At 42.5% G+C, this 25,874-nt stretch overlaps 1 protein-coding gene across 1 annotated transcript; it reads left to right on the top strand.

Annotated features, from left to right (window-relative positions):
- Positions 1–2,257: 2,257 nt before the first annotated feature.
- On the top strand, positions 2,258–18,227 carry LOC309374821 (uncharacterized protein; the record flags this gene model as incomplete). The annotated part of the gene is made up of 6 exons (XM_081920000.1): positions 2,258–4,631; positions 4,871–4,933; positions 7,329–7,449; positions 8,628–11,095; positions 16,172–18,172; positions 18,219–18,227. The coding sequence occupies exons 1-6, from the start codon at positions 2,331–2,333 to the stop codon at positions 18,225–18,227; spliced, it is 6,963 nt and encodes a 2,320-aa protein (XP_081776126.1). The 5' UTR covers positions 2,258–2,330.
- Between the last annotated feature and the right edge of the window lie 7,647 nt (positions 18,228–25,874).

Below are 25,874 nucleotides of genomic sequence, written 5' to 3'. Positions count from 1 at the left end.
GCTGTGGATCTGGCAGTGGCCACATAACTCTGCAAAGTCCCAACGGTGGGAGCGGGGTAGTTTTGATGTGTGTCCTGCTATAGTTGCCTCCAGTTAGCTCAAGCCATATGTAATTGTATATTTATCATCCTTGTATTTTATATGATTAAAAAAAACTTTCTGAAATATGAATGAGAGAAACTATGAGAGCAATGAAAATCTTTCAGTTCTGGATGGAGTTAGATAACTTTATAAAGAATGTCAGGCTTTTGTTGAATATGTCTGAACATGGCACAAGGCCCGTTTGCATTTCTATGATATGTCTTAGGAGCAGCAAAGAGAGTTTCCTTGTTAGCTGAAATTGCATGGGGGTGCCACGCAGGATTGTTTTAGCTGTTGACAGGAAGTTATAACTCAATCTATCCCCACCACGCAAAGCAAGCTACCTCCTAAAGACCACTGTGGCATATTTTCAATAAAACCTGCTAACAAAATTGCTCACGTTGATCCTATTTATACCTCAGAATCAGAAGATCTCCCTTCTAACACCTTAGACTTACAATTCTTTTATCACTCTGTCTCTTTTATCTGTTAACATTGGCAAGTCATTACCAATCCTTGAGGATTTGCCACTTATTCCCTGAGGAAGTGGAGGAAGGCTCTTCACTTGGAAGTATCATCAAGGATCAACAACTACTGGTGATAAAGGAACTTTCAAACCATGAAACCACCCCACACTGTTTACCATGACAGGATTCAATTCTCTGCTTCAAATTAATGGCACAGTTTATTTGTGCAACACAGATATGTAATATGGTGGGGGAAGGTTAAATATACTGGTTATAACTGTACACAAGTATATATAAAAACAATATCACCATATTACCAATAAAAAGTGGATATGAGTATCATCTTCATGTAAGCGAAACTACAGTCCCAGATGCAATCTCAATTTTCACAGTACTATCTAAAAAGCCACTGAAAGTAACTCTAGCCTCTGTGTTCCTCTGCTGTCTTCTGACCCCTTTGCTGAAGACCTTGGAGAGAGCCACTGGCCTCCTCTGGGAGCTGCAGCCTCCTCAGTCAAAGTCCTAGTGCATGAAGAAGCTACACCCATTATTGACAAGGAAGGCAAAAGAGGAATCTTCCCTTGAATATGTCTGCAAAATGCTAACTGCCATCTCTGCCCACATCTACCATGAACTGAGGTTACTGAGCAGGGAAAAGAGAGTCCATTCTTCACTTTGTTGCTGAAGGGAACTGAGTGAGGGGGGGGGGGGAATTATCCAGAAATTTATCCACACCTAGTATCTCAAAGGGCCTTCCACTGCATTTAAAAAGGGATAGTTTGTGCTTCTTTTGCATGTATGTGTAAGGGGAATAATGAAAATCTGCCAGAGTCACCAATCCCATTTTGAAAGGGAGCTGGATTGAGGCCAGTTAGAAAATAAATGAAATCTATTCACAACCAAACATTATGAGTGTAGTTACAGGTAGGTAGCTGTACTGGTCTGCTGTACTTGAAACAAAATAAAAAAATTCCTTCCAGTAGCACCTTAGAGACCAACTAAGTTTGTTATTGGTATGAGCTTTCATGTGCATGCACGAAGAAGAAGTGTGCATGCACACGAAAGCTCATACCAATAACAAACTTAGTTGGTCTCTATTATGAGTGTAGTTTGTTTTATTTTTGTTTTATTTATATTGCTGTTTTGGACCTGTACCCCACCCTGGAAGCCTTTGTTGCTGAAGCTGTGGACAATAAAAGTAATTAGTAATAAATATGCTAAACAAAGGTGAAACAAGGGAAAGCTTTTTCAAATGCCCCACTTGCAGTTGGCTAAAGAGAAAGTTCACATTGTAGAAACATGTAAATTCTTTCAGTTCCATCTTTCTATGTTATGGTGAACATGGTTTTCCTTGCAGTTCCTTCAGTAGTCCTCCAAGTGTCAGTGTTGGCCAGTATGAGAGCCAGAGAGAGGATACTGTAGTGATGCTTCCTAGACTACAGTAACTCCCATCACTGCTATTCAGAGCAGGCCAACTGAAGAGCACAGAGACAGGGAACTCTTGCAGAGAAGGAAAAATCTCCTTTGCTTTGCACACATATGAGAACAAGGGCAATTTATTCTTCCTCAGTGATACCTCATGTTGTTTCCTTCATCACTGTGAGAGCTTAAGCATAGGAAACTGAGAAAAGGAAGCAGCCTGTTTTTGAGAGAACCAGCCAGATGGAGAGAAGGCACCCAGGGAATGGCAGGGCACTCACAAGGCAAGTACTGCTTCTCTCTCTATTGTCTTTTACCTGTTGGGCTGCATCAGAGCAGATTCATTATTCAACCCCTGAGGAGATGGCAAAGGGTTCCGTTGTGGGGAAACTCGCCAAGGACCTGGGACTGAGCACCAAAGAGCTAAAACATCGCAATCTGCACACTGTGTCTGTGGCTAAAATGCAGCATTTCAGTATCAATGCAGAGAATGGAAACCTCTATGTAAATGACAGGATTGATAGGGAGGGGATATGTGGCAAAAATCCACTTTGCTTTGTTCAGTTTGAAGTTGTGGTAGAAAACCCGCTGAATGTTTTCCATGTCACAGTAGAAATCCAGGATGTTAATGATAATGCACCCCAGTTCCTGAATAGCAATATCAATTTAGAGATCCTTGAATCCACTCTGCTAGGCACTCGATTTCTCCTTGGGAAAGCGGAAGATCCTGACATTGGGGTGAACTCTCTCCAGGATTACCAGCTGAGCTCCAATCAGTACTTCAATTTGGAAGTTAGAGAGAGAAAAGATGGAAATAAATATGCAGAACTGGTGTTGCAGAAATCTTTGGATCGGGAAAAAGAGCAGAACCTTCACTTAGTACTTACCGCTATGGATGGGGGTGAGCCTAGGAAAAGTGGAACAGCCCAGATACGGATTAATATCACCGATGCCAATGACAACCCGCCTGTCTTCACTCAAGAGGTGTACAAGGTCAGTTTGAGTGAAAATGCTCCTATTGGATCCACGGTGCTCCAGGTTGCAGCCTCTGATAAGGATGAAGGTACAAATGCCCAAATCAGGTATCATTTCAGCAACATACCAGCAACTTCCCAAGAGAAATTCAGTCTAGATCCCATTGGTGGCGTAATCACCCTCTTGGAGCGACTGGATTTTGAGGACAACGATGAATATACTATGACGGTTGCTGCAAAAGATGGCGGAGGATTGGTGACTCATTGTAATATTGAGATAAGGGTTCTTGATGAGAATGATAATGCCCCAGATGTGACCTTAACCTCCATGTTCAGCCCTGTTCCTGAAGATTCACCATCTGAAACCTTAATTGCTCTAATCAATGTAAATGACAAAGATGCTGGTGATAATGGAAAAGTTACCTGCTATTTAAACAGTGATTTGCCCTTCAAGATTATTTCCTCATCTAACAATTTCTACAAACTTCTGACAGTCAGCCCTTTGGACAGAGAAATAGCTCCTGCATATAATATTACAATCACAGCCACTGATAGAGGAACTCCACCTCTTTCCACACACAAAACAATCTCACTACAGATCTCAGATATCAATGATAATGCCCCTACATTTCAGAGATCATCCTACAGCATCTATGTGCCAGAAAACAATCCTTCAGGTGCCTCCACTTTCACCATCAAAGCCTCTGATCCCGACATTGACCAGAACTCACGGATCACATACTCCATACTCAACAGCAACATCGAGGAGCTTCCCATCTCCTCCTATATCTCCATTAATTCTGAGACCGGCACCATCTATGCCCAGAGATCCTTTGACTATGAACAATTCAGAGAGTTTCGGGTGCAAGTGAAGGCCCAAGATGGGGGTTCTCCCCCTCTCAGCAGCAATGTGACCGTCAGGGTGTTTGTTCTTGACAGGAATGATAACAGCCCTCGTATCCTGTCCCCCTCACAAGAAGCCAAGGGCTCAGCCTTGTTTGAGATGGTGCCTCGTTCGGCCGAGGCAGATTATCTTGTCACCAAGGTGGTGGCCGTGGATGCAGATTCTGGACACAACGCCTGGCTCTCCTACCACCTGACTCAGGCCACTGAGCCAGCACTCTTCACGGTTGGTTCTCATACTGGAGAGATCAGGACAGCCAGGGCCTTTGTGGAGAGAGACGCTGTGAAACAGAGACTGGTCATTATGGTGAAGGATAACGGGCAGCCGTCTCTCTCGGCCACCATGACTCTGAACCTGGTGTTTGCTGAGAACTTTCAGGAGGCCCTTCCGGAAATGAAGAGCCAACCCAGCAGCTCAGAGTATCAGTCTGACCTGCAGTTCTACTTGGTGCTGGCCTTAGCTGTGATCTCCTTCTTGTTCCTCTTGACCGTGATTCTGGCCATTACAATGAAGCTCCGTCAGTCAGGGCATCCCAGGTTCCTACAGTGCTTTGGTCCTGTTCCCCATTCCAAGAATGGTGCCATCTTCCCACCCAACTTTGAAGATGGGACTTTGCCCTATTCCTACCAGCTGTGTCTATCTTCTGAGACCAGGAAGAACGAGTTTGCCTTCCTGACACCCAGTGTTCAGATGGTAGACAATATTCTTGGCAGTGAGAAACCTAGTGTTCCTTTTACAGGCAACAGTGGAAACAATTTTCTTTCTGAGATGGCTAATGGTGAAGAGGTAAGATTTGTTCTCTGCAGTTACATGCATGGTACACTCTGTAGTTCTTTACCGTTAAGTGACATTTCAATACAACCTTTTATACATCATATGTACTTGCCTTTTAATTTTTCAGACTTTATTTAATTTTCCATCTAGATTCATGAATCATCATCTTCTTTATATATAGTAAACAGCTGAGGCTAAACTACCTGTTGCAGGTATGGTCTATTTTCTCCATTGCATTTTGAGATTTCTAGTTCAATCCTAACCATATCTACCCAGATGTGAGTCCTGTTGAATTCAGTGTGACTTTTTGTCAGGTAAGAGTGCTTAGGATTTAAGCTTTGGAATTTGAATAGTGGGGACATGAAATTAAATGAAGTGAAATGGATATATATATTGCTTATTTAATCTTATGAGTGGGTGTGGAATGTGCTGACGTTTTTATTATATAATTGCGGAGGTGTACTTCTTTCTGTATGGCAGTTGTGTGCTATTGAGTTCAATAGGGCTTACTCCCAGATTGTGCAGTCCTACCTTGGGAGTCAAACAGAATCCATTCTGGAAGTCCGTTTGACTTCCAAAACCTTTGAAAACCAAATTGTAGCTTCTGAATGGCTGTAGGAAGCTCCTGCAGCCAATCAGAAGTCTCAGAACCACCATCAGACATTCAGGTTCCCAAATTTTTTTTGCAAACCAGAACAATCACTTCCGGGTTTGCAGCATTCGGGAGCCAAAATGTCCGAGTTCCAGGGTGTTCGGGATCCAAAGTACAATTGTATTTCAGCTTTCCAGCATAAGTAGCTTGAACATTAAATAATATAGTAAATGAGGAAGATAATTATTTTCTTCTCATTTCATGACATGGGGTGGGAGCAATGTGCTGGTGCTTCTATTTTATAATCATAGCCCCCTTCTTTCCTTTTAAATCAAGAATGGTCAACTACAACATTGAATTATTGGAGTACAATGTATCATTTTTCACCAGTAGTGCGTTGTAGCTACCTGGATTTAAAATAATATGATATGGCTTCACTAGGTCTAAAATGATGTTAATTTCAGATATACTAGAGTCCTTACAAAAGTCTGAATAGGCTACTTGTGGTTCATGTTGAAGAACATTGTACAAAGTACTTTGACATCATGCCTCAGATCTAGAGTTTCCCTGTTTCATTTAACAGTGCAGATTGGATTTCACTGATCAAATTGTTGGTATTTAATTGAGCACTGGATGCAATGCTTAACCCATTGTTTTAATGTAGGAGGTCATGTGTAATGTGGATGCAACATTTTTATGTGTATCTTTGAACTCCACAGAAGATGCTTTTACTTTAATCTTTTGGAGGTGTAAATTGTGCAGCATGTTCTCAACGCTGCCTCTGTGGACAGTTGGCGTGGGCATGGTGGCACCATCTCTAGGCCTCTGTTTTGGCATGGCAGTATCTGGCCTTCTCCTTCTAGCTTCAAACAAGGCAGGATCTATCAGTTCCCAACTGGGGCTGAATGGTAGTATTTTGTTCTTGTTGCTAAATTGGCCAAATGAGAGGATGAATGACAGGAGCTTTCTCATCTGCTAGGCAGTCAGTAATTAAAGACTGGCTGTATTTGGACCCCAGCCATTCTTTTTAAATGTGCCACAATTGGCAAGTGCTATGTAGGTTAGAAAACATAAGAATCCTATAGTGAGCAGCCCAAGACCTGAAAGGAGAGTTATCCAAACCAACCTCCATGGTATTCTTACTAATTTGGGAGAATCTGGTGATGGCAATTATTCGTCTGTACGGATGATCTCATTGACTGTAGCACTTACTGGCTCAGAGCTGATGATACCTAAAGGTCCTCATTTGCACTCAGTGGAGCTGGGAGGGAGGGCACTGAAGAGAAAAGACCAGTTTCAATATTAATCCAATACTTGGACCCAACAATGTCCAAGTATTGGATCAATATTGAATGGCGACAACTGTTTAATGTGTCTGGCAGAAAAGACAGTTCCTAGCCTCCATCTTGGCATTAAGTATGTCATCACTGAGGTTGTAGAAGTAGTATTATTTAATCATATGTAGATCAGACTTGTAAGTAAATAAGTTGTGGCACATAGACAAAACCATTAACTGTGTTTGGCTTCATGCTGGGGTGTGGAAGCAAACATAGACCACACTTTTTTCTTTTTACCTGTATTGTGTAGATCAATCATGTTTCAGTATGTGTGATATAAAATCCACCACCAGGTCAAGACTAATTGGCAGTGGTCTTCTAGAGTAGAGCGTGGATATTGGCTATTTAGCTGGAGATGCACAACTGGTTGATCATATTTATTTTATAGTTGTAAACTGCTTAGAGACTGCTTTTGCTGAAGAAATGCGAATTGTGGCTATCTTGGAAGGTATATGTATTATTTAGGGTTATGTATATAGTGGGCTGGATCCAGACGTGGCCAAAGCATTGAAATCAACTTGACAAGTGAGCTATTACTGAGTTAAACCACGTTGATTTTTGTGGATCAGCTATAACCATGACTAAGGCTGTTATCCAAATCCTGGCTTGGGCGTTGTGAGGCATAACAGAGCAAAGAGACCACTGTCACATCCGCAGCGTTGCTGCTGGTCTGGGCAGAAGGTGGAGGGGCACCTCACTTAGACCCACATCAGGCCCAGTGCCACCACGGGACAGTAGTGGGACTGGCTCCTGTCTCTCCCTGTCCTTGTCCCCTTTCAGAATTTTTCATCAGCTGCCATGAGTGGAGATCCCACTGGCATGACTTCTAACCAAGCATACATTTGGCAGAGGGAACAGGCAATTCTGCCCCAGCAGAGTGACCCCCTATGGGTAGAGGCCAGTAGAGGCTGGTAGGGCTTGGCTGAGGAACAGCTCCAACCAATCCAAACCCTACCACCACCAGCGCAGTGCAAAAGATTGCAGGCTAAGTCTGGAGCTAAAGCTGAATAAAGTTCCTCAAATATCCAGGATTTGTCAGAACAGCTACATTACCTCCCAGGTTATAATACTTATAATGTATAATATTATATAGCATTAGTGCAATTATTCCCATACTGCAGGAAGAGCCTTGAGGGAAATGTGGCTTACTTAAGGGAACATGCTGAGTTCATGCCAAATGCAGGACATAAACTGCATTACTATTCTGTTTCTTACACTACACCAGCTGAAGACACTTAAAGCACATTGAACACTTGAATTGCACATAATTCAATTTATAAACAGAGGTTGGATGGCCATCTGCCATGGATGCTTTAACTGAGATTCCTGCATTGCCGGGGGTTGGACTAGTTGACCCCTGGGGTCACCTCCAACTGTAAGATTCCATCATTCTATCTCTCCTTCCTTGGAGGTTTTTAAAACCTTGAATAAAATAATTTCCTCAATTCTCCCATCGTCTTTTTCTTTATACACCGTAACACTTCATAGAGAAATCCACTAGAGAAATTCAATTTTTCTCTTAGAGAGGTTTACAGATTGGTAAAAACTGTAAGTGCTTTAAATTGAGGAAATGAATCTATACTATGTTTTTATTGCTTGTCCTTTACTGCAAATACTCCTTTGAAGTTGATTTTTTTTTACCTGTAATACTAGTGAAAAGATAACACAAACAAAACACAAATATTTCTGCTTTATAACAGAAGAGGGTTCACATATCCTGTATCAGAATATAGTTTGAGTCATTAAATATAAATACCACCATGCCATGTCATGAATTAGGGAAGAAAAATCACTGGGAAAAGATTGCAGTTCTCAGTTTCAGACTCACAGTGTCACTGTTGGACAAGGCGGCAACCCAAGGGCAGCTGAAGTTCCACTGATGCTTTCTGCAGAGAGATCTCTTTGTCCCAAACTGCACATCGGGAATACCAGCAGACGCTGGAACAAACGTTTCAGCTGAGAAAGAAAACAGAAAACACTGCAGCATATACAAATTAAGCCAAAGGATCCAGTTCTTTTTTTACTGGGCAAAAAAATCTCCTGTCTTGGTGGAAATCTGAAATCCTGTGCTCATCAAAGAGAAGAGGAAAATGAAGATGAGAGGAATCCTTCATGGAGAGAGCTTTCAAACACCAGGAAGGTATATAACACTTCTGATATTTTCATCTTTGTTCTGTGGAGCAGTTTTGGAAGAGGTTCACTATTCCATCCCTGAGGAGATGGCAAAGGGGTCTTTGGTGGGAAATCTTGCCAAGGATCTGGGACTAAATGCCAGAGAACTGAGGAATAGAAACCTGCATATCATTTCTGAAGGTAAAAAGCCATATTTCACTATCAGTGCTGAAAATGGAAATCTGTATGTGAATGAGAGGCTAGATCGTGAGGGGATGTGTAGAGAGAGCACACACTGCATTATTGACTTTGAAGCTGTGGTGGAAAAGCCATTGAATGTTTTCCATGTGAGTGTAGCAATTCAGGACATTAATGATAATGCCCCACAATTCATAAAGGGCAATATTGGGCTTCAAATAATTGAATCCACATTACCAGGTGCCAGATTTCTCCTTGGGAAAGCTGAAGATCCTGATATTGGTATTAATTCTCTCCAGAATTACCAGCTAAGTCCAAATCACTATTTCATTCTAGACATACTACAGAGAGAAGATGGCCATAAATATACAGAATTGGTGCTGCAAAAATCTTTGGATCGGGAAAGTGAGCACTCACTTCAGTTGATCCTTACGGCCCTGGATGGGGGTGAACCCAGAAAAACTGGGACTGCCCAGATATGGATTAACGTCACAGATGCCAATGATAACCCACCAGTATTCACTCAAAAAGTTTATACAGTTAGCCTGAGGGAAAATTCTCCTGTGGGGTCCCCCATACTCCAAGTAAAAGCCTCTGATAGGGATGAAGGTCTAAATGCACATATTAGTTATATTTTTAATAACATCCCAGAAACAGCCCACCAAATATTTGAACTAGATCCACAAAGTGGAACAATTACAATTAAGAAAGCTCTTGACTTTGAAGAAACAGAGAAGTACACTATGGCAGTTGAAGCAAGAGATGGAGGAGGATTAGTGGCTCACTCTAATGTTGATATCAAGATTCTAGATGAGAATGACAATGCTCCAGAGATCATTCTAGCCTCCTTATCTAGTCCAGTTCCTGAAGACTCTGCTTCTGGAACAGTAATAGCTCTCATCAACGTAAAGGATAAAGATTCTGGAGAAAATGGAAAAATTACATGCCATCTACAAGGTAACATACCGTTTAAAATAGAGTCAACTTCAAAGAACTACTACAAAATCCTTACAGACAGTCCTTTGGACAGAGAAAAAGCCTCAGGATACAACATCACAATCACGGCCACTGACAAAGGTAGCCCTCCTCTCTCCTCCAACAAAACCATCTCCCTGCAGATTTCAGATATCAATGACAACCCCCCTGCCTTTGAAAAATCAACCTACAGTGTCTTTGTTCCTGAAAACAATCCCTCAGGTGCCTCCATTTTCTCCATCAAGGCCTCGGACCCGGATCTGGACCGCAACTCACGTATCACTTACTCCATCCTCAACAGCAACATGGAGGAGCTGCCTCTCTCCTCTTACGTCTCCATTAACTCTGAGACGGGAACTATCTATGCACAGCGCTCCTTTGACTATGAGCAATTCAGGGAGTTTCAGATCCAAGTGAAGGCCCAAGATGGCGGCTCTCCCTCTCTCAGCAACAATGCCACCGTGTGGGTGTACATTTTGGACCAGAATGATAACAGCCCCCGTGTTCTGTATCCTTTCACGGGCGCCGAGGGCTCTGCCTTGTTTGAGATGGTTCCTCACTCAGCAGAGTCAGGCTACCTAGTGACCAAAGTGGTGGCTGTGGACAGAGACTCTGGGCACAATGCCTGGCTCTCCTACCAAGTGCTGCAGGCCACGGAGCCGGCCCTCTTCACCATTGGGACCCACACGGGAGAGATCAGGACGTCACGAGCCCTTCTGGAGAAAGATGCTGTGAAACAGAAGCTGGTCATCCTGGTGAAGGACAATGGGAAGGCTCCGCTCTCAGCTACTGTGGTCCTCAACCTTGTGATTGCCGAGAACTTCCAAGAGGCACTTCCGGAAATGACTAGGCAATCCAGTGACACAGAACATCATTCTGACCTCCAGTTTTACTTGGTGCTGGCTTTGGCATGTATCTCATTTTTGTTCCTCCTGACGGTGATACTGGTCATTGTCATGAAACTTCGACAATCAGGAAATCCCAAATTATTCCAATGCTTCGAACCTAATGCTTTTTCTAAGGCGCAGGTCATATTTCCACCAAACTATGAAGAAGGAACTTTACCTTATTCCTACCAACTCTGCCTATCGTCAGAGTTGAGGAAAGAGCAGATCTCTTTCCCGAAACCCCATATCCAGGTGGCAGAAAACTTGCTATGCAATGATAGCTCTCAGGTGGTTCTTGTGGATGGCAACTGTGGGGATGCCAGTGCCAAAGAGGAGGTTGGTGAGCAGGTAAGCTTTGCTTTCAGAAACTGTGATGTAGGCACCACAACCTTGCTCCTTGTAGGAGTAAAACCAGACCTTTTTTTCAGTCAGAACGCACCAGAACTCAGTTCTGGCACCTCTCAGGTAGGCCCCTTTGCCATTATAAGAGAACAAATTAGGCGCCTCTTTGCCTAGACAAATTGCACTGAGTAAAACTAATATTTTTAATTTGTCTTCCTCTTACCTACCTGATTTAGTAAATGAGAGAACCAAAAGAAACATGAAATTATATTACTAGAACCTGCTGTTCATAATGTAGAGAACATTTTTTACAAGTAACCTTCAAGTTGCAATGGCAGGGGCATCTTCAATGCTGTAGCTGAAAATGATGTTCAGGTGAGTCTTGATCTTGTTATGGTTTAACTTCTAGTAATTATGAATGAAATGGAAGAGTGCAGTGAATCTGAGTTTTCCGTACTGATGTAGATATCAATAATAAGGTAACAACAATTCAATGTAAGACCCCATTTAAGAAAGTGCAAAGAAATCTTTTTTTCACATATTTTGTCATCAGCGGTGACTGACTAGGAACAAGATCCTGGAGTCATAGTGGATAGCTCGATGAAGATATTGACACAGTGTAAAACAGATGTGGAAAAGGTGAAAACCATGGTAGAAATTGTTAGGAAATGAATTAAAAATAAAACTGAAGAATGTTCAGGAAAGAGCAAGCACAATGACAGGTGGGTGGAGTAATTCCCCTATGAAAAAAGGTTATGACATTTTTTATTTTTAAGTTTAGGGGAGAAAAGGCAAATAAGGAAGGGTATAATTGAGAGGCATAGATTTCAGCATAGTGTGGAAAATGCAGAAATAGAAAAGTTTTCTCTCTCTCATAACTAACAAGACGCTGTGATAGCCCACAGCCTGAATGGCTTTAAAAGCGATTTACACAAATTCCATGGCTACTAACCATGATGTCTAGGTTCTGCCTCCGCTGCCAAAGGCTATTTGTCTGTGAGTATGAGGTTCATGGAATCACAGGTGGTGGCAGTGCTGTTGTGACATGTTCTGCTTGGGGGCTTCCCATGGGCTTCTGGTTGGCCTCCATGAGTGCTGGACAAGCTCCACCTTTGGGCCAATATTGCAGGCTTCTTCTTATGTTATGTTTCTTTGTTCTTTATAACAATGTAAGTTATAGTTCACCTTATAGTTCAGCTATGGAATTTGCTACTACAAGATGCAGTGATCACCACCAACTTGGTGGCTTTAAGGAGAATATGGTGGCTTTAGATCATATGAGGGCTCCTACAGGAAAAGTGGCAAGATGTAAATTTAATAGAGAAATTTATGGTGGATAAAGCCATCACTGGTTTGTAGTCATGGTGACAATATTACCTCTAGTCCCAGGGGCATTGTGCCTCTGATTTTAGTTGCTGTGGTCCAAGAATGGAGCTTCTGAGAGGAATCTGGCCACCCACTGTGGGAGACAGGATGCTTGACTGCATAGGCCATTGGTTTGATTCAGTAGGACTGTTCTTACGTTTTTATGGAATGGAATTCTGTGGATGGGTCTGCTGTGTGGTGTTGTGGGACAGACCGTAAGATGAAAATTTAATGAAATTAATTAATTGGGGGGAATTGCATCTTGTGGGCTATTATGTTGTTGTTGTTTAGTTGTTTAGTCGTGTCCGACTCTTCGTGACCCAATGGACCAGAGCACGCCAGGCACTCCTGTCTTCCACTGCCTCCCGCAGTTTGGTCAAACTCATGCTGGTAGCTTCAAGAACACCATCCAACCATCTCATCCTCTGTCGTCCCCTTCTCCTTGTGCCCTCCATCTTTCCCAACATCAGGGTCTTTTCCAGGGAGTCTTCTCTGCTCATGAGGTGGCCAAAGTATTGGAGCCTCAGCTTCATGATCTGTCCTTCCAGTGAGCACTCAGGGCTGATTTCCTTAAGAATGGATAGGTTTGATCTTCTTGCAGTCCATGGGACTCTCAAGAGTCTCCTCCTCCATGTGGGCTATTATACAGAACAATAATAGGGGCTATTACCATTAATGTGGACAAATCAAAATCAAACTACTTCTGTTATTTTCCAAGGAAACTTCTACAGTATCATAAAATCCTTCTGAATTAGATATCTTGATTTCTTGTAGCACTCTCTTATTTGTCTTTCTATTGCTCTCAGTTCCTGACCGTCGTAATGTAATTATCACAATCTTTTTATTTAATGCATTTTTCATATACAACTTAATTGCCAAAGTCTCTAATCTGGCAGTACTTTGACATCCTCCTTCAACCAGAGCAAATGAGTTCAAATATACCAGTAATGGTGTGTACAAACTGCATGATAATGTGCATTCAGTGCTGGATTCAGATGCCTTTTTGGGGTGCTGTGCACACGTCATCCCGATGTCAGCCCTGTCCCACGCTATTTGTCATTTTAAGTGTATCCTTCTGGAATGGATATAATCTGTTTTGTGCCAAGATTGTACTTCTCAAGCACTTGTTGCATGCATGTGTAGACCAAGAATGCTTTCTTAGGTCACCTCCTATTGGAGCAGATCTACTGATGTTGCATGGCTGTGCCACTGCTCCTCACCTTGTTTAACCTGTCTGTGAATGAAAGAGGCAAAAACAAAAACAAAAACGGAGCAGTACAGCAACTTAGCTCTCTCCATAAACATATGGATATGTATATGTATATGAACACATCAGTTTCCAACCCCCTCTCAAAAGACTGAAAAATATTTGCTTTTTAAAAGGTATGTGAAAATAGGAAATACTGATGGGGAGGGGAACACAGAACTTCATTACACACTAGTTTGAAAACATGCCCACCTGTGTACAGACAACACAGAGAGTAGCTGCTACTTTGGATGATGTTATTGCACAAAGGTGTGTGAAATTGCAAACAACCAGGTCTTTTTTTCAGTAGCACCTCTCCTGAGCATTCTGGCAGACCTGGGATGGATTGGGACTTGGCGTGGTGAGTGTTTTGGGCTCTTTTTAAGGTAGTTGATGCGGCGTGTGTTTTTGACGGCTCCCAAAAAGAAGCTCAACAACTTTGGGAGTTCCTGCACCTCTCTTTGGAAGAAGAAGAAGAAGAAGAAGAAGAAGAAGAAGAAGAAGAAGAAGAAGAAGAAGAAGAAGAAGAAGAAGAAGAAGAAGAAGTGCAAACAACTACGTACAAAGTGAAGGGGGGGATTTCCCCTGTGCATTTTAGAGGCTACATGTGTACACAGCCTATGATGTCCAACAAACCTATTTCATGCTGTTGGATCCAATACCATGCCAAACGCTGGTAGAGCAATTACTGTAATTGTTCCTTCATTCGTGGTTAGATCCTGCTCTGGCCACAAGGGAGCAAATGCTGCAGAAGGAGCTCTGCATGGCCCCAGCAAGTAGGAGGCAGGAGGCAGGGTCTGCTATGGAACTAATACCAGTGAACAGATTTTTGTGACCCACCACTGCCTAAGTAGAAGCGAAGAGATCTTAACATTGCTGCTTATTGTACCCTCAGTAAACAGGCGCTGTCTAAATAGAAGCTGTTTATTGTACCCTCAGTAAACAGAAAGAAATAAAAAAGGAAGGAAGGAAGGAAGGAAGGAAGGAAGGAAGGAAGGAAGGAAGGAAGGAAGGAAGGAAGGAAGGAAGGAAGGAAGATGTATGGGATTCTCTGAAAATGTTCCTTACCTCCAGAATTTGGCGGATTGTAAAGATTCAACTATAAGGACTTGTAAGGAAGCTATAATCAAAAGCACAGAAAATAGCACTTCTGAAAGACAGAGGGAGCAGACGCTAGATGAATACTGTTATATGAGTCAGCATTGTGATGCTGTGGCGCAAAAGAGCTGGACCATGTGTAGTTTGCATTTACAGGAGAACTCTTGGAGTAGCCAGATTCCTACTAGGGACCAAGAAGAACTGTTCTGGATACATGCATTCCGTAAATGCTGATTGACAGACATGTAACAACTTAGGAAAGATTCAAAAAAGAATTATTCCAGCCCTTCTGCTGAAGAAAATAATTATAATAAATAAATTTTCAGAAAATGTTTGCCTTTTTCATATAAAAAAATAGTTTTAGAATGTTTTACTTTGAAATTATTTTACAAGTTCCCTCCCCTCATAATGTTTTGTGAGGAATTCCTAGTAGATGCTGTGATGTATTAAGCCTTGAAAAGACACACATATTTCCAGTAAAAATGTTTTTAAAATACTATATATATTTAGGAGTCAATGTTCCAAGAGCTAGGGAAAATGCATGGAAACATAAGATTTTCATGACTTTCATCTAACATTAGGATTCCTATGTACAAATTTCCATACTTGTTTATGCGGTAACTGTGGAGTTGCACATTACATACCTATGTAGAAAACTTAATCTTACCAAGGGAGGTTTAACTGACTTGTTGGTTATTGGGGTTCTCTCCTTTTCTAGCGAATAAGAATCCACTTCTATGCTTACAAAGGATAACTTGGTGTTTCATGATAAATTAAAATAAATACTCACTTGGTTTTGTTTATCTGTGAAACAGTGTGCACATCAGCAGCATTCCCGCTTATGTGGGATACCTCAGTCAGTGGAGTATGAGACTCTTAATGTGGGTTTGAGCCCCATGTGGGACAAAAAGATTCCTGAATTGCAGGGGATTGGACTAGATCACCTTCGTGGTGCCTTCAAAATCTGTGATCCTATTATATGTCTTGTGTATTGACGCAAATAAATGCATTAAATTGATAGAGCAAGGAAACACGAGCATGACATTTAGTGATCAAACGGGTTAGTAATTAATTTGTGCATTGTATTTAAATATTTCTCATTATATATATATATATATATATATATATATATATATATACACACACACACATATACATATATATATATATATACACACACACACACACACACACACACACACGGAGTTGGATATACAATGAGAATCGAAACAAAAAAAATGTAGTGTGTGCAGTTCCTGGCTGTGACTCTGAGTGTCGCTGTTGACCAACCAAGGCTAAGAAATACACTGAGAAATTCAGCCTTCCCAGATGAGCAGCTCAGCTCAGAAAATGCTGAGAGATCAGAGTTTCAGTGAACATTTTTGCGTTGGGAATCTCAGCTGCAAGTCCCTTTCTGGCAACACTCAGTCATCCTGAAACACAGATCTCCTCAACAGCTTCATATCAGACCAGGAATGGCAACAGCAAAGTATCCTCAAGCTTGCAAAAGGAGAGTTTTCTTTTTATTTCTGTCTGCTAACATCTGCCAAGCCATCACCAGACAGATCCAGTACTCCATTCCTGAAGAAACTGAGAGAGGCTTTTTGGTGGGGGATATTGCGAGAGATCTTGGACTGGATGCAAAGGAGCTCTCAGATCGTGGAATTCGCATTGTTTCCCCAGGTAGGACTCAGTATTTTGCTTTGAATTATAAGAGTGGACATTTGCACACCACAAAGAGAATAGACAGAGAGGAGATCTGTGGTCAGGAAGAGAAATGTATTTTGAATTTTGAGATTATAGTTGAAGATTCAATGAAAATTTATGGAGTTGAAGTGGAAGTCACAGATATCAATGACCATGCGCCCACCTTCCCGTCAGAGAAATTAGTGATAAATATCAGCGAGAATGCAGCTTTGGGGTCCCAGTTTCCCCTCTTGGAAGCTCAAGATCCTGATTTAGGAAACAATTCTCTACAGGGGTACAAACTCAGCAACAATAGCCATTTTTCTTTGATTCTCCAAACATCAGTTAAGGGCAAACAATATGGAAAAATTGTGTTGGAAAGACCTCTGGACCATGAAAAAGAAGCAGTTCATAATCTTATCATCACCGCATATGATGGTGGTGATCCAGTCAGGAGTGGCACTGCACAGCTGCAAATTACAGTCCTGGATGTGAATGACAATGCACCAATTTTTAGCCAACACATTTATGAAGTGAGCGCAAGGGAGGATTTACCTATAGGAACCATTGTGGTTACATTAAAAGCTACTGATTTGGATGAAGGGACCAACAAAGAAATGACATTTTCATTTGCAAAAATCACGGAAAAGATTTCCCAGATATTTCACTTAGATACACACAAAGGTGCGCTAACTCTCATAGGAAGCTTAGACTACGAAGACTCTGCTCTTCATGAAATTGAGGTCCAGGTCCGTGATGGTGGAGGTCTATTTGACACTTCAACTGTCATAGTATTTGTTACTGATGTAAATGACAATGCACCCAAACTGGAAATAACTTCACTTATCAGCTCCATCCATGAGAACTCTCCACCAGCGACTGCAATAGCCCTTTTGAATGTGCAAGATGAGGATTCGGCAGAGAATGCAGAAGTCACATGTTCTATCCCCAGCAACCTCCCCTTTCTACTGACAAAAGCCTATGGCAACTACTACAGTTTGGTGACAGCAAGAGCCCTGGACAGAGAGCAGGTGGCAGCCTACAACATCACTGTCACAGTCACGGATCACGGGACCCCTCCACTTTCCACATCAATTGTTATTCCACTTGAGATTTTAGACACAAATGACAACCCTCCACACTTCCTGCAATCCATTTATACTTCGTATTTAATGGAGAACAACCCAAGAGGGGCCTCCATATTTTCCTTGAAGGCTGATGATCCAGACTGTGGAGAGAACTCCAGAGTCACTTATTCCATCACTGAGCACAACATCGGTAACTCCCCAGTATCTTCCTTCCTCTCCATTAACTCTGAGACTGGGATTGTCTATGGCTTGATCTCTTTTGATTATGAGGAGATGAGGGAGATTAAGTTCCTGGTCAAGGCCCAGGATGGAGGTTCTCCACCACTCAGCTCCAACGTCTCAGTGACTCTCTTCATCCTGGACCAGAATGACAATGCTCCCCAAATCCTGTACCCCTCTCCTCCCACTGACGGCTCCACGGGGATAGAGCTGGCCCCTCGCTCCTCTGAGCCAGGCTACCTGGTCACTAAGGTGGTGGCCGTGGATGCGGACTCTGGCCAGAATGCCTGGCTCTCCTACCAGCTGATCAAGGCCACCGAGCCAGGGCTCTTCACTCTGGGGCTCCACACGGGAGAGATCAGGACGGCCCGCTTCTTTCTGGAGAAAGATGCCCTCAAGCAAAGCCTGGTGGTTTTAGTGAAGGACAATGGGCAGCCACCTCTCTCTGCTTCAGCCACTCTGACTGTGGTGCTGGCTGACACCATCCCTGCAATCCTCTCAGACCTGAGCAGCATCTCAGCTCCTGTAGAGCCTCCGTCTGACCTCACCTTCTACCTGGTCCTTGCAGTGGCTTTTGTCTCCTGCTTGTTCTTCACTTTCCTCCTTGTGTTACTGGCAGTTAAACTTCATAGGTGGAGATATTCACAGTCTGGAACTGAGAAGTTTAGTGGAGTTCCAGTTTCCCAGTTTGTGGGGATTGACGGAGTCCGAGCATTTCTGCACTCCTACTGCCAGGAGGTTTCTCTCACTACAGACTCTAGGAAGAGCAATTTCGGATTTCCCAAGGGAAATATTTCCAATACCAGTCACCAGCCCTGTGAGATAAATGATCCCTTTCTCATTGCTGAAGAGACTGCAAACAGTAATGGGGATTCAGCCAATATACAGGTGAAGTCTTGCTAACAAATCAAAGGTTTTGCACTTTATATTTTCAGTTAGACGTTAATGCCATTTATATTATTTGTTTTGCACTTGTTCTGAAGAAATGGAACTGGTGACATATTCTCTCATTTATACTTGTTCTCTTCAGATAAAATGAGGTTTGGGAGTTCACATAGTTCACTTTTTGTATATGTGGTTGTTTCTGTCACAAGCAAATGCATGTATAAATAGGAGAATTGTAAACAGCTTGTCCCACAAGAGCTTAAGCACTTAAAGAGCAACCATGAGACAAATATTTGAGATATTCATATATTTTCTTGTTCAGCAATTTTTACATGATTGTGATGGTTATCTTGTTTTAATTGAATGCATCTTTCGGAGCTTCTTTCTTGACCTTCTTGCCTCTTGGAAAGGTTATTTAGTTCTCGAAGAATAGTATCTGTGGGAAATCCAGGCTTCCCAAAATATTTGAACTTTGATTTACTGCCCTCTAATTCTGTGTCTGAAATAGTATATGTCTTTACTCATTGGATAAATCAGTTGTGTGTTTACTAAACAGGGTCAATAATCTATCTAATTAGTAGTATCCAGCCTTAGGAGCAGTAGGTAACAGCTCAGGTGTTTCTCAGCCTAGTTTTATTAGATGTTTTAAAAAACTGGAGATATCAGGAATTAAACCTGTATACGAGTAAGAGCTCATCTAGTTTAGTGGCCAAGTATGTGAGCTGAAAGGCATGAAATTTGTAATGTGAATTTTGGCTCTTTTTGGTGACATTAAATGATTTATTGCATTTAAAAATGGAAATAGATCCCTTGGATGGGGCAGCAAGAACAGGGTTGCAAGAAAAATCCTAACCCACTTCGTTATTTGCGCTGAGAAGAAGAATGGTCCCATTGATACTGTATCTGCACCCGTGGTCATGATCCTGCTCCCCCAGTGACATCTATTTCCATTAAGAATGCATTCTCATTCAGTGTAATAAAACATTTAAAGCCACATGTACTTTTGCCCTCATTAGGCATGTCACTTTTTCTCATTCTCAGCTGCAAATCTGTAATACCAGTGCAATAAATAACACTGGCCTAACACTCAGAAGTGCCATATAATGGCCAAGTATTGTCTCTGCCAGTGGGGAATGGCTTCCTGCCCTTTCCCTTCCCTTGGTTCAGTCTCCCAGAATTTCATCATATAGAAAACAATGGTGCGTTAAATATTAGTGTAGTAGGATATTGTTGTTGTTTAGTCGTTTAGTCGTGTCCGACTCTTTGTGACCCCACGGACCAGAGCACACCAGGCACTCCTGTCTTCCACTGCCTCCCGCAGTTTGGTCAAACTCATGCTGGTAGCTTTGAGAACACTGTCCAACCATCTCGTCCTCTGTCATCCCCTTCTCCTTGTGTCCTCCATCTTTCCCAACATCAGGGTCTTTTCCAGGGAATCTTCTCTTCTCATGAGGTGGCCAAAGTACTGGAGCCTCAGCTTCATGATCTGTCCTTCCAGTGAGAACTCAGGGCTGATTTCCTTCAGAATGGATAGGTTTGATCTTCTTGCAGTCCATGGGACTCTCAAGTAGGATATTATAACAAGGCAAATTTATTTCACATTTTGAGCAATAATATTTGGCATCATCTGAGAGTCTAAAGAGGTCAGACAGGTATTTTAATAAGCCAGTGATGATACACAAAGCAATCCAACCCCCATTTCCACTGAGCTAGAGAACGGGGTTGGATTAGGCAGAGACGTCCCTCTGCCTGGCTCTCTCGGCTCAGCTGACATCACCTTCTACCTGCTGGGTGTGCAGGAGCCAATGGAGAGCCCCAAATGGGGCATTCTGAGGGCAGGGACATGGCTGAGCTGGCCCAGTAACTGCTGTATCCTGAGCCAGTCTTGCTGCAGTCAGGCAACAGACTCGGACCAGGTCATTCTGGATCCCCATGTTCTGCCATGGCTAATGTGAACAGCAGGGCTGTGGATCTGGCAGTGGCCACATAACTCTGCAAAGTCCCAATGGTGGGAGGGGGGTAGTTTTGATGTGTGTCCTGCTATAGTTGCCTCCAGTTAGCTCAAGCCATATGTAATTGTATATTTATCATCCTTGTATTTTATATGATTAAAAAAAACTTTCTGCAATATGAATGAGAGAAACTATGAGAGCAATGAAAATCTTTCAGTTCTGGATGGAGTTAGATAACTTTATAAAGAATGTCAGGCTTTTGTTGAATATGTCTGAACATGGCACAAGGCCCGTTTGCATTTCTATGATATGTCTTAGGAGCAGCAAAGAGAGTTTCCTTGTTCGCTGAAATTGCATGGGGGTGCCACGCAAGATTGTTTTAGCCATTGACAGGAAGTTACAACTCAATCTATCCCCACCACCCAAAGCAAGCTACCTCCTAAAGACCACGGTGGCATATTTTCAATAAAACCTGCTAACAAAATTGCTCACATTGGTCCTATTTATACCTCAGAATCAGAAGATCTCCCTTCTAATACCTTAGACTGACAAATCTTTTATCACTCTGTCTCTTTTATCTGTTAACATTGGCAACTCATTACCACTCCTTGAAGATTTGCCACTTTTTCCCTGAGGAAATGGAGGAAGGCTCTTCACTTGGAAGTATCACCAAGGATCAGCAACTACTGGTGATAAAGAAACTCTCAAACCATGAACCACTCCACACTGGTTACCATGACAGGATTCAATTCTCTGCTTCAAATTAATGGCAGTTTATTTGTGCAACACAGATATGTAATATGGTGGGGGAACGTTAAATATACTGGTTATAACTGTACACAAGTATATATATTAACAATGTCACCATATTACCAATAAAAAGTGGACATGAGTATCATCTTCATGTAAGCGAAACTACAGTCCCAGATGCAATCTCAATTTTCACAGTACTATCTAAAAAGCCACTGAAAGTAGCTCTAGCCTCTGTGTTCCTCTGCTGTCTTCTGACCCCTTTGCTGAAGACCTTGGAGAGAGCCACTGGCCTCCTCTGGGAGCTGCAGCCTCCTCAGTCAAAGTCCTAGTGCATGAAGAAGCTACACCCATTATTGACAAGGAAGGCAAAAGAGGAATCGTCCTTTGAATATGTCTGCAAAACGCTAACTGCCATCTCTGCCCACATCTACCATGAACTGAAGTTACTGAGAAGAGTAGCATGGAAAAGAGAGCCCATACTTCACTTTGTTGCTGAAGGGAACTGAGTGAAGCGGGGGGGGGGGGGATTATCCAGAAGTTTATTCACACCTAGTATCTCAAAGGGCCTTCCACTGCATTTAAAAAGGGATAGTTTGTGCTTCTTTTGCATGTATGTGTAAGGGGAATAATGAAAATCTGCCAGAGCCACCAATCCCATTTTGAAAGGGAGCTGGATTGAGGCCAGTTAGAAAATAAATGAAATCTATTCATAACCAAGTTACAGGTAGGTAGCTGTATTGGTCTGCCGTAGTTGAAACAAAATAAAAAATTTCCTTCCAGTAGCACCTTAGAGACCAACTAAGTTTGTTATTGGTCTGAGCTTTCGTGTGCATGCACAAAGAAGTGTGCATGCACATGAAAGCTCATATCAATAACAAACTTAGTTGGTCTCTATTATGAGTGTAGTTTATTTTATTTTTGTTTTATTTATATTGCTGTTTTGGACCTGTGCCCCACCCTGGAAGCCTTTGTTGCTGAAGGTGTGGACAATAAAAGTAATAAGTAATAAATATGCTAAACAAAGGTGAAACAAGGGAAAGCTTTTTCAAATGCCCCACTTGCAGTTGGCTAAAGAGAAAGTTCACATTGTGGAAACATGTACATTTTTTTAGCTCCATCTCTCTATGTTATGGTGAACATGGTTTTCCTTGCAGTTCCTTCAGTAGTCCTCCAAGTGTCAGTGTTGGCCAGTATGAGAGTCAGAGAGAGGATAGAGATTCAGTGATGCTTCCTAGACTACAGTAACTCCCATCACTGCTGTTCAGATCAGGCCAACTGAAGAGGACAGAGACAGGGAACTCTTGCAGAGAAGGAAAAATCTCTTTTGCTTTGCACACATATGAGAACAAGGGCAATTTATTCTTCCTCAGTGATACCTCATGTTGTTTCCTTCATCACTGTGAGAGCTTGAGCATAGGAAACTGAGAAAAGGAAGCAGCCTGTTTTTGAGAGAACCAGCCAGATGGAGAGGAGGCACACAGGGAATGGCAGGGCACTCACAAGGCAAGTACTGCTTCTCTCTCTATTGTCTTTTACCTGTTGGGCTGCATCAGAGCAGATCCATTATTCAACCCCTGAGGAGATGGCAAAGGGTTCCGTTGTGGGGAACCTTGCCAAGGACTTGGGACTGAGCACCAAAGAACTAAAATATCGCAATCTGCACACTGTGTCTGTGGCTAAAATGCAGCATTTCAGTATCAATGCAGAGAATGGAAACCTCTATGTAAATGACAGGATTGATAGGGAGGGGATATGTGGCAAAAATCCACTTTGCTTTGTTCAGTTTGAAGTTGTGGTAGAAAACCCGCTGAATGTTTTCCATGTAACAGTAGAAATCCAGGATGTTAATGATAATGCACCCCAGTTCCTGAATAGCAATATCAGTTTAGAGATCCTTGAATCCACTCTGCTAGGTACACAGTTTCTCCTTGGGAAGGCGGAAGATCCTGACATTGGGATGAACTCTCTCCAGGATTACCAGCTGAGCTCCAATCAGTACTTCACTTTGGAAGTTAGAGAGAGAAAAGATGGAAATAGTTATGCAGAATTAGTGCTAAATAAACCACTGGATCGGGAAAATGAACAGACCCTTCACTTAATCCTTACAGCCTTGGATGGGGGTCAGCCTAGGAAAACTGGAACAGCCCAGATACGGATTAATGTTACTGATGTCAATGACAACCGACCTGTTTTCACTCAAGAGGTGTACAAGGTCAGTTTGAGGGAGAATACTCCCCTTGGATCTCCTGTGCTTCAGGTTTCAGCCTCAGATAAAGATGAAGGTACAAATGCCCAAATCAGGTATCATTTCAGCAATATACCAGCAAATGTCCAATTGAAATTCAGACTGGATCCAATCAACGGTACAATCACTCTTATAGATCCATTGGACTTTGAGGAAACTGAAAAATATACAATGATGGTTACAGCAAAAGATGGTGGCGGATTGTTGACACATTGCAATACTGAAATAACTGTGCTTGATGAGAATGATAATGCCCCAGAGGTGACTTTAGCCTCCATGTTCAGTCCTGTTCCTGAAGATTCTCTGCCGGGAACTGTAATTGCTCTGATTAATGTGAATGACAAAGATAGTGGTGATAATGGAAAGGTTACTTGCTACTTACAAGATGGTTTACCCTTCAAAGTTCTTCCCTCATCTAACAATTACTTCAAGCTCCAGACAGACAGTCCTTTGGACAGAGAAATGGCTCCTGCATATAATCTTACAATCACAGCAATTGATAAAGGAACTCCACCTCTTTCCACACACAAAACAATCTCTCTCCAGATCTCAGATATCAATGATAATGCCCCTACATTTCAGAAATCATCCTACAACATCTACGTGCCAGAAAACAATCCTTCAGGTGCCTCCATTTTCACCATCAAAGCCTCTGATCCCGACATGGACCAGAACTCACGGATCACATACTCCATACTCAACAGCAACATTGAGGAGCTTCCCATCTCCTCCTATATCTCCATTAATTCAGAGACCGGCACCATCTATGCCCAGAGATCCTTTGACTATGAACAATTCAGAGAGTTTCGGGTGCAAGTGAAGGCCCAAGATGGGGGTTCTCCCCCTCTCAGCAGCAATGTGAGCGTCAGGGTGTTTGTTCTTGACAGGAATGATAACAGCCCTCGTATCCTGTCCCCCTCACAAGAAGCCAAGGGCTCAGCCTTGTTTGAGATGGTGCCTCGTTCGGCCGAGGCAGATTATCTTGTCACCAAGGTGGTGGCCGTGGATGCAGATTCTGGACACAACGCCTGGCTCTCCTACCACCTGACTCAGGCCACTGAGCCGGCACTCTTCACGGTTGGTTCTCATACTGGAGAGATCAGGACAGCCAGGGCCTTTGTGGAGAGAGACGCTGTGAAACAGAGACTGGTCATTATGGTGAAGGATAACGGGCAGCCGTCTCTCTCGGCCACCATGACTCTGAACCTGGTGTTTGCTGAGAACTTTCAGGAGGCCCTTCCGGAAATGAAGAGCCAACCCAGCAGCTCAGAGTATCAGTCTGACCTGCAGTTCTACTTGGTGCTGGCCTTAGCTGTGATCTCCTTCTTGTTCCTCTTGACTGTGATTCTGGCCGTTACAATGAAGCTCCGTCAATCAGGGCATCCCAGGTTCCTACAGTGCTTTGGTCCTGTTCCCCATTCCAAGAATGGTGCCATCTTCCCACCCAACTTTGAAGATGGGACTTTGCCCTATTCCTACCAGCTGTGTCTGTCTTCTGAGACCAGGAAGAATGAGTTTGCCTTCCTGACACCCAGTGTTCAGATGGTAGACAATATTATTGGCAGTGAAAAACCTGCTGTGCCTTTTACAGGCAACGGAGGAAGCAGTTTAATTTCTGAGATGGCAAGTGATGATAAGGTAGGGCTTATTCCAGAATACTTTTCATTGCACGCTGCATGGTCTTTTACCATAACTGACACTGAAACATTATATGGAGGAGAATTCATTTTCTCTGACATATATGTTTACTGAAAAATGAGTTATTTAAATCTGGAAAGCAGTAGCTCAGCCTTATTTATTGGGCCCCTCATGAACCGTCTATTTATTTATGCATGATAAAAAAGTAAGGTTTACAGTGTCAAGGCAAAAATATCTAAGCATTGGATCCAAGTAGCTTTGCTTTACTCAGTTGGACTACTAAACCAGTTCTGTGGTATTTATGACGTTGGAAGTTAACAGTAGGATCCCATGCATGTCTACTCAAAAGGAACTCCAGGTGAAGTGAACATGTATAAGACTGCAGTCTCAGTGTCTTGGACTTTCAAAGTAATGATGTGTGTAAGGAGTAGCTTTATTGCGGTTTCCAGAAGTAGTGTGCAGAAATACTGAACAATTTAAGAATAATTATGTTTAGGATGCATCTGTATGCAAGCTTCTTGCTTGCTTCCACTCCTCTTTCCTGCCATACCCTCAGGTGCACACAAATGGCAATGTGCTGGCCATCTTTTTATGTGTGGCTTTGCCTTCTCCTGCCCTCTCTCTTCTCCCATCACCA

This window comes from Podarcis melisellensis, assembly GCF_964234715.1.
Source record: "Podarcis melisellensis genome assembly, chromosome: 7".
NCBI lineage: Eukaryota > Metazoa > Chordata > Lepidosauria > Squamata > Lacertidae > Podarcis > Podarcis melisellensis.
Note: the sequence above shows the minus strand (reverse complement) of the source record. Positions and strands in the feature narration are given on the sequence as shown.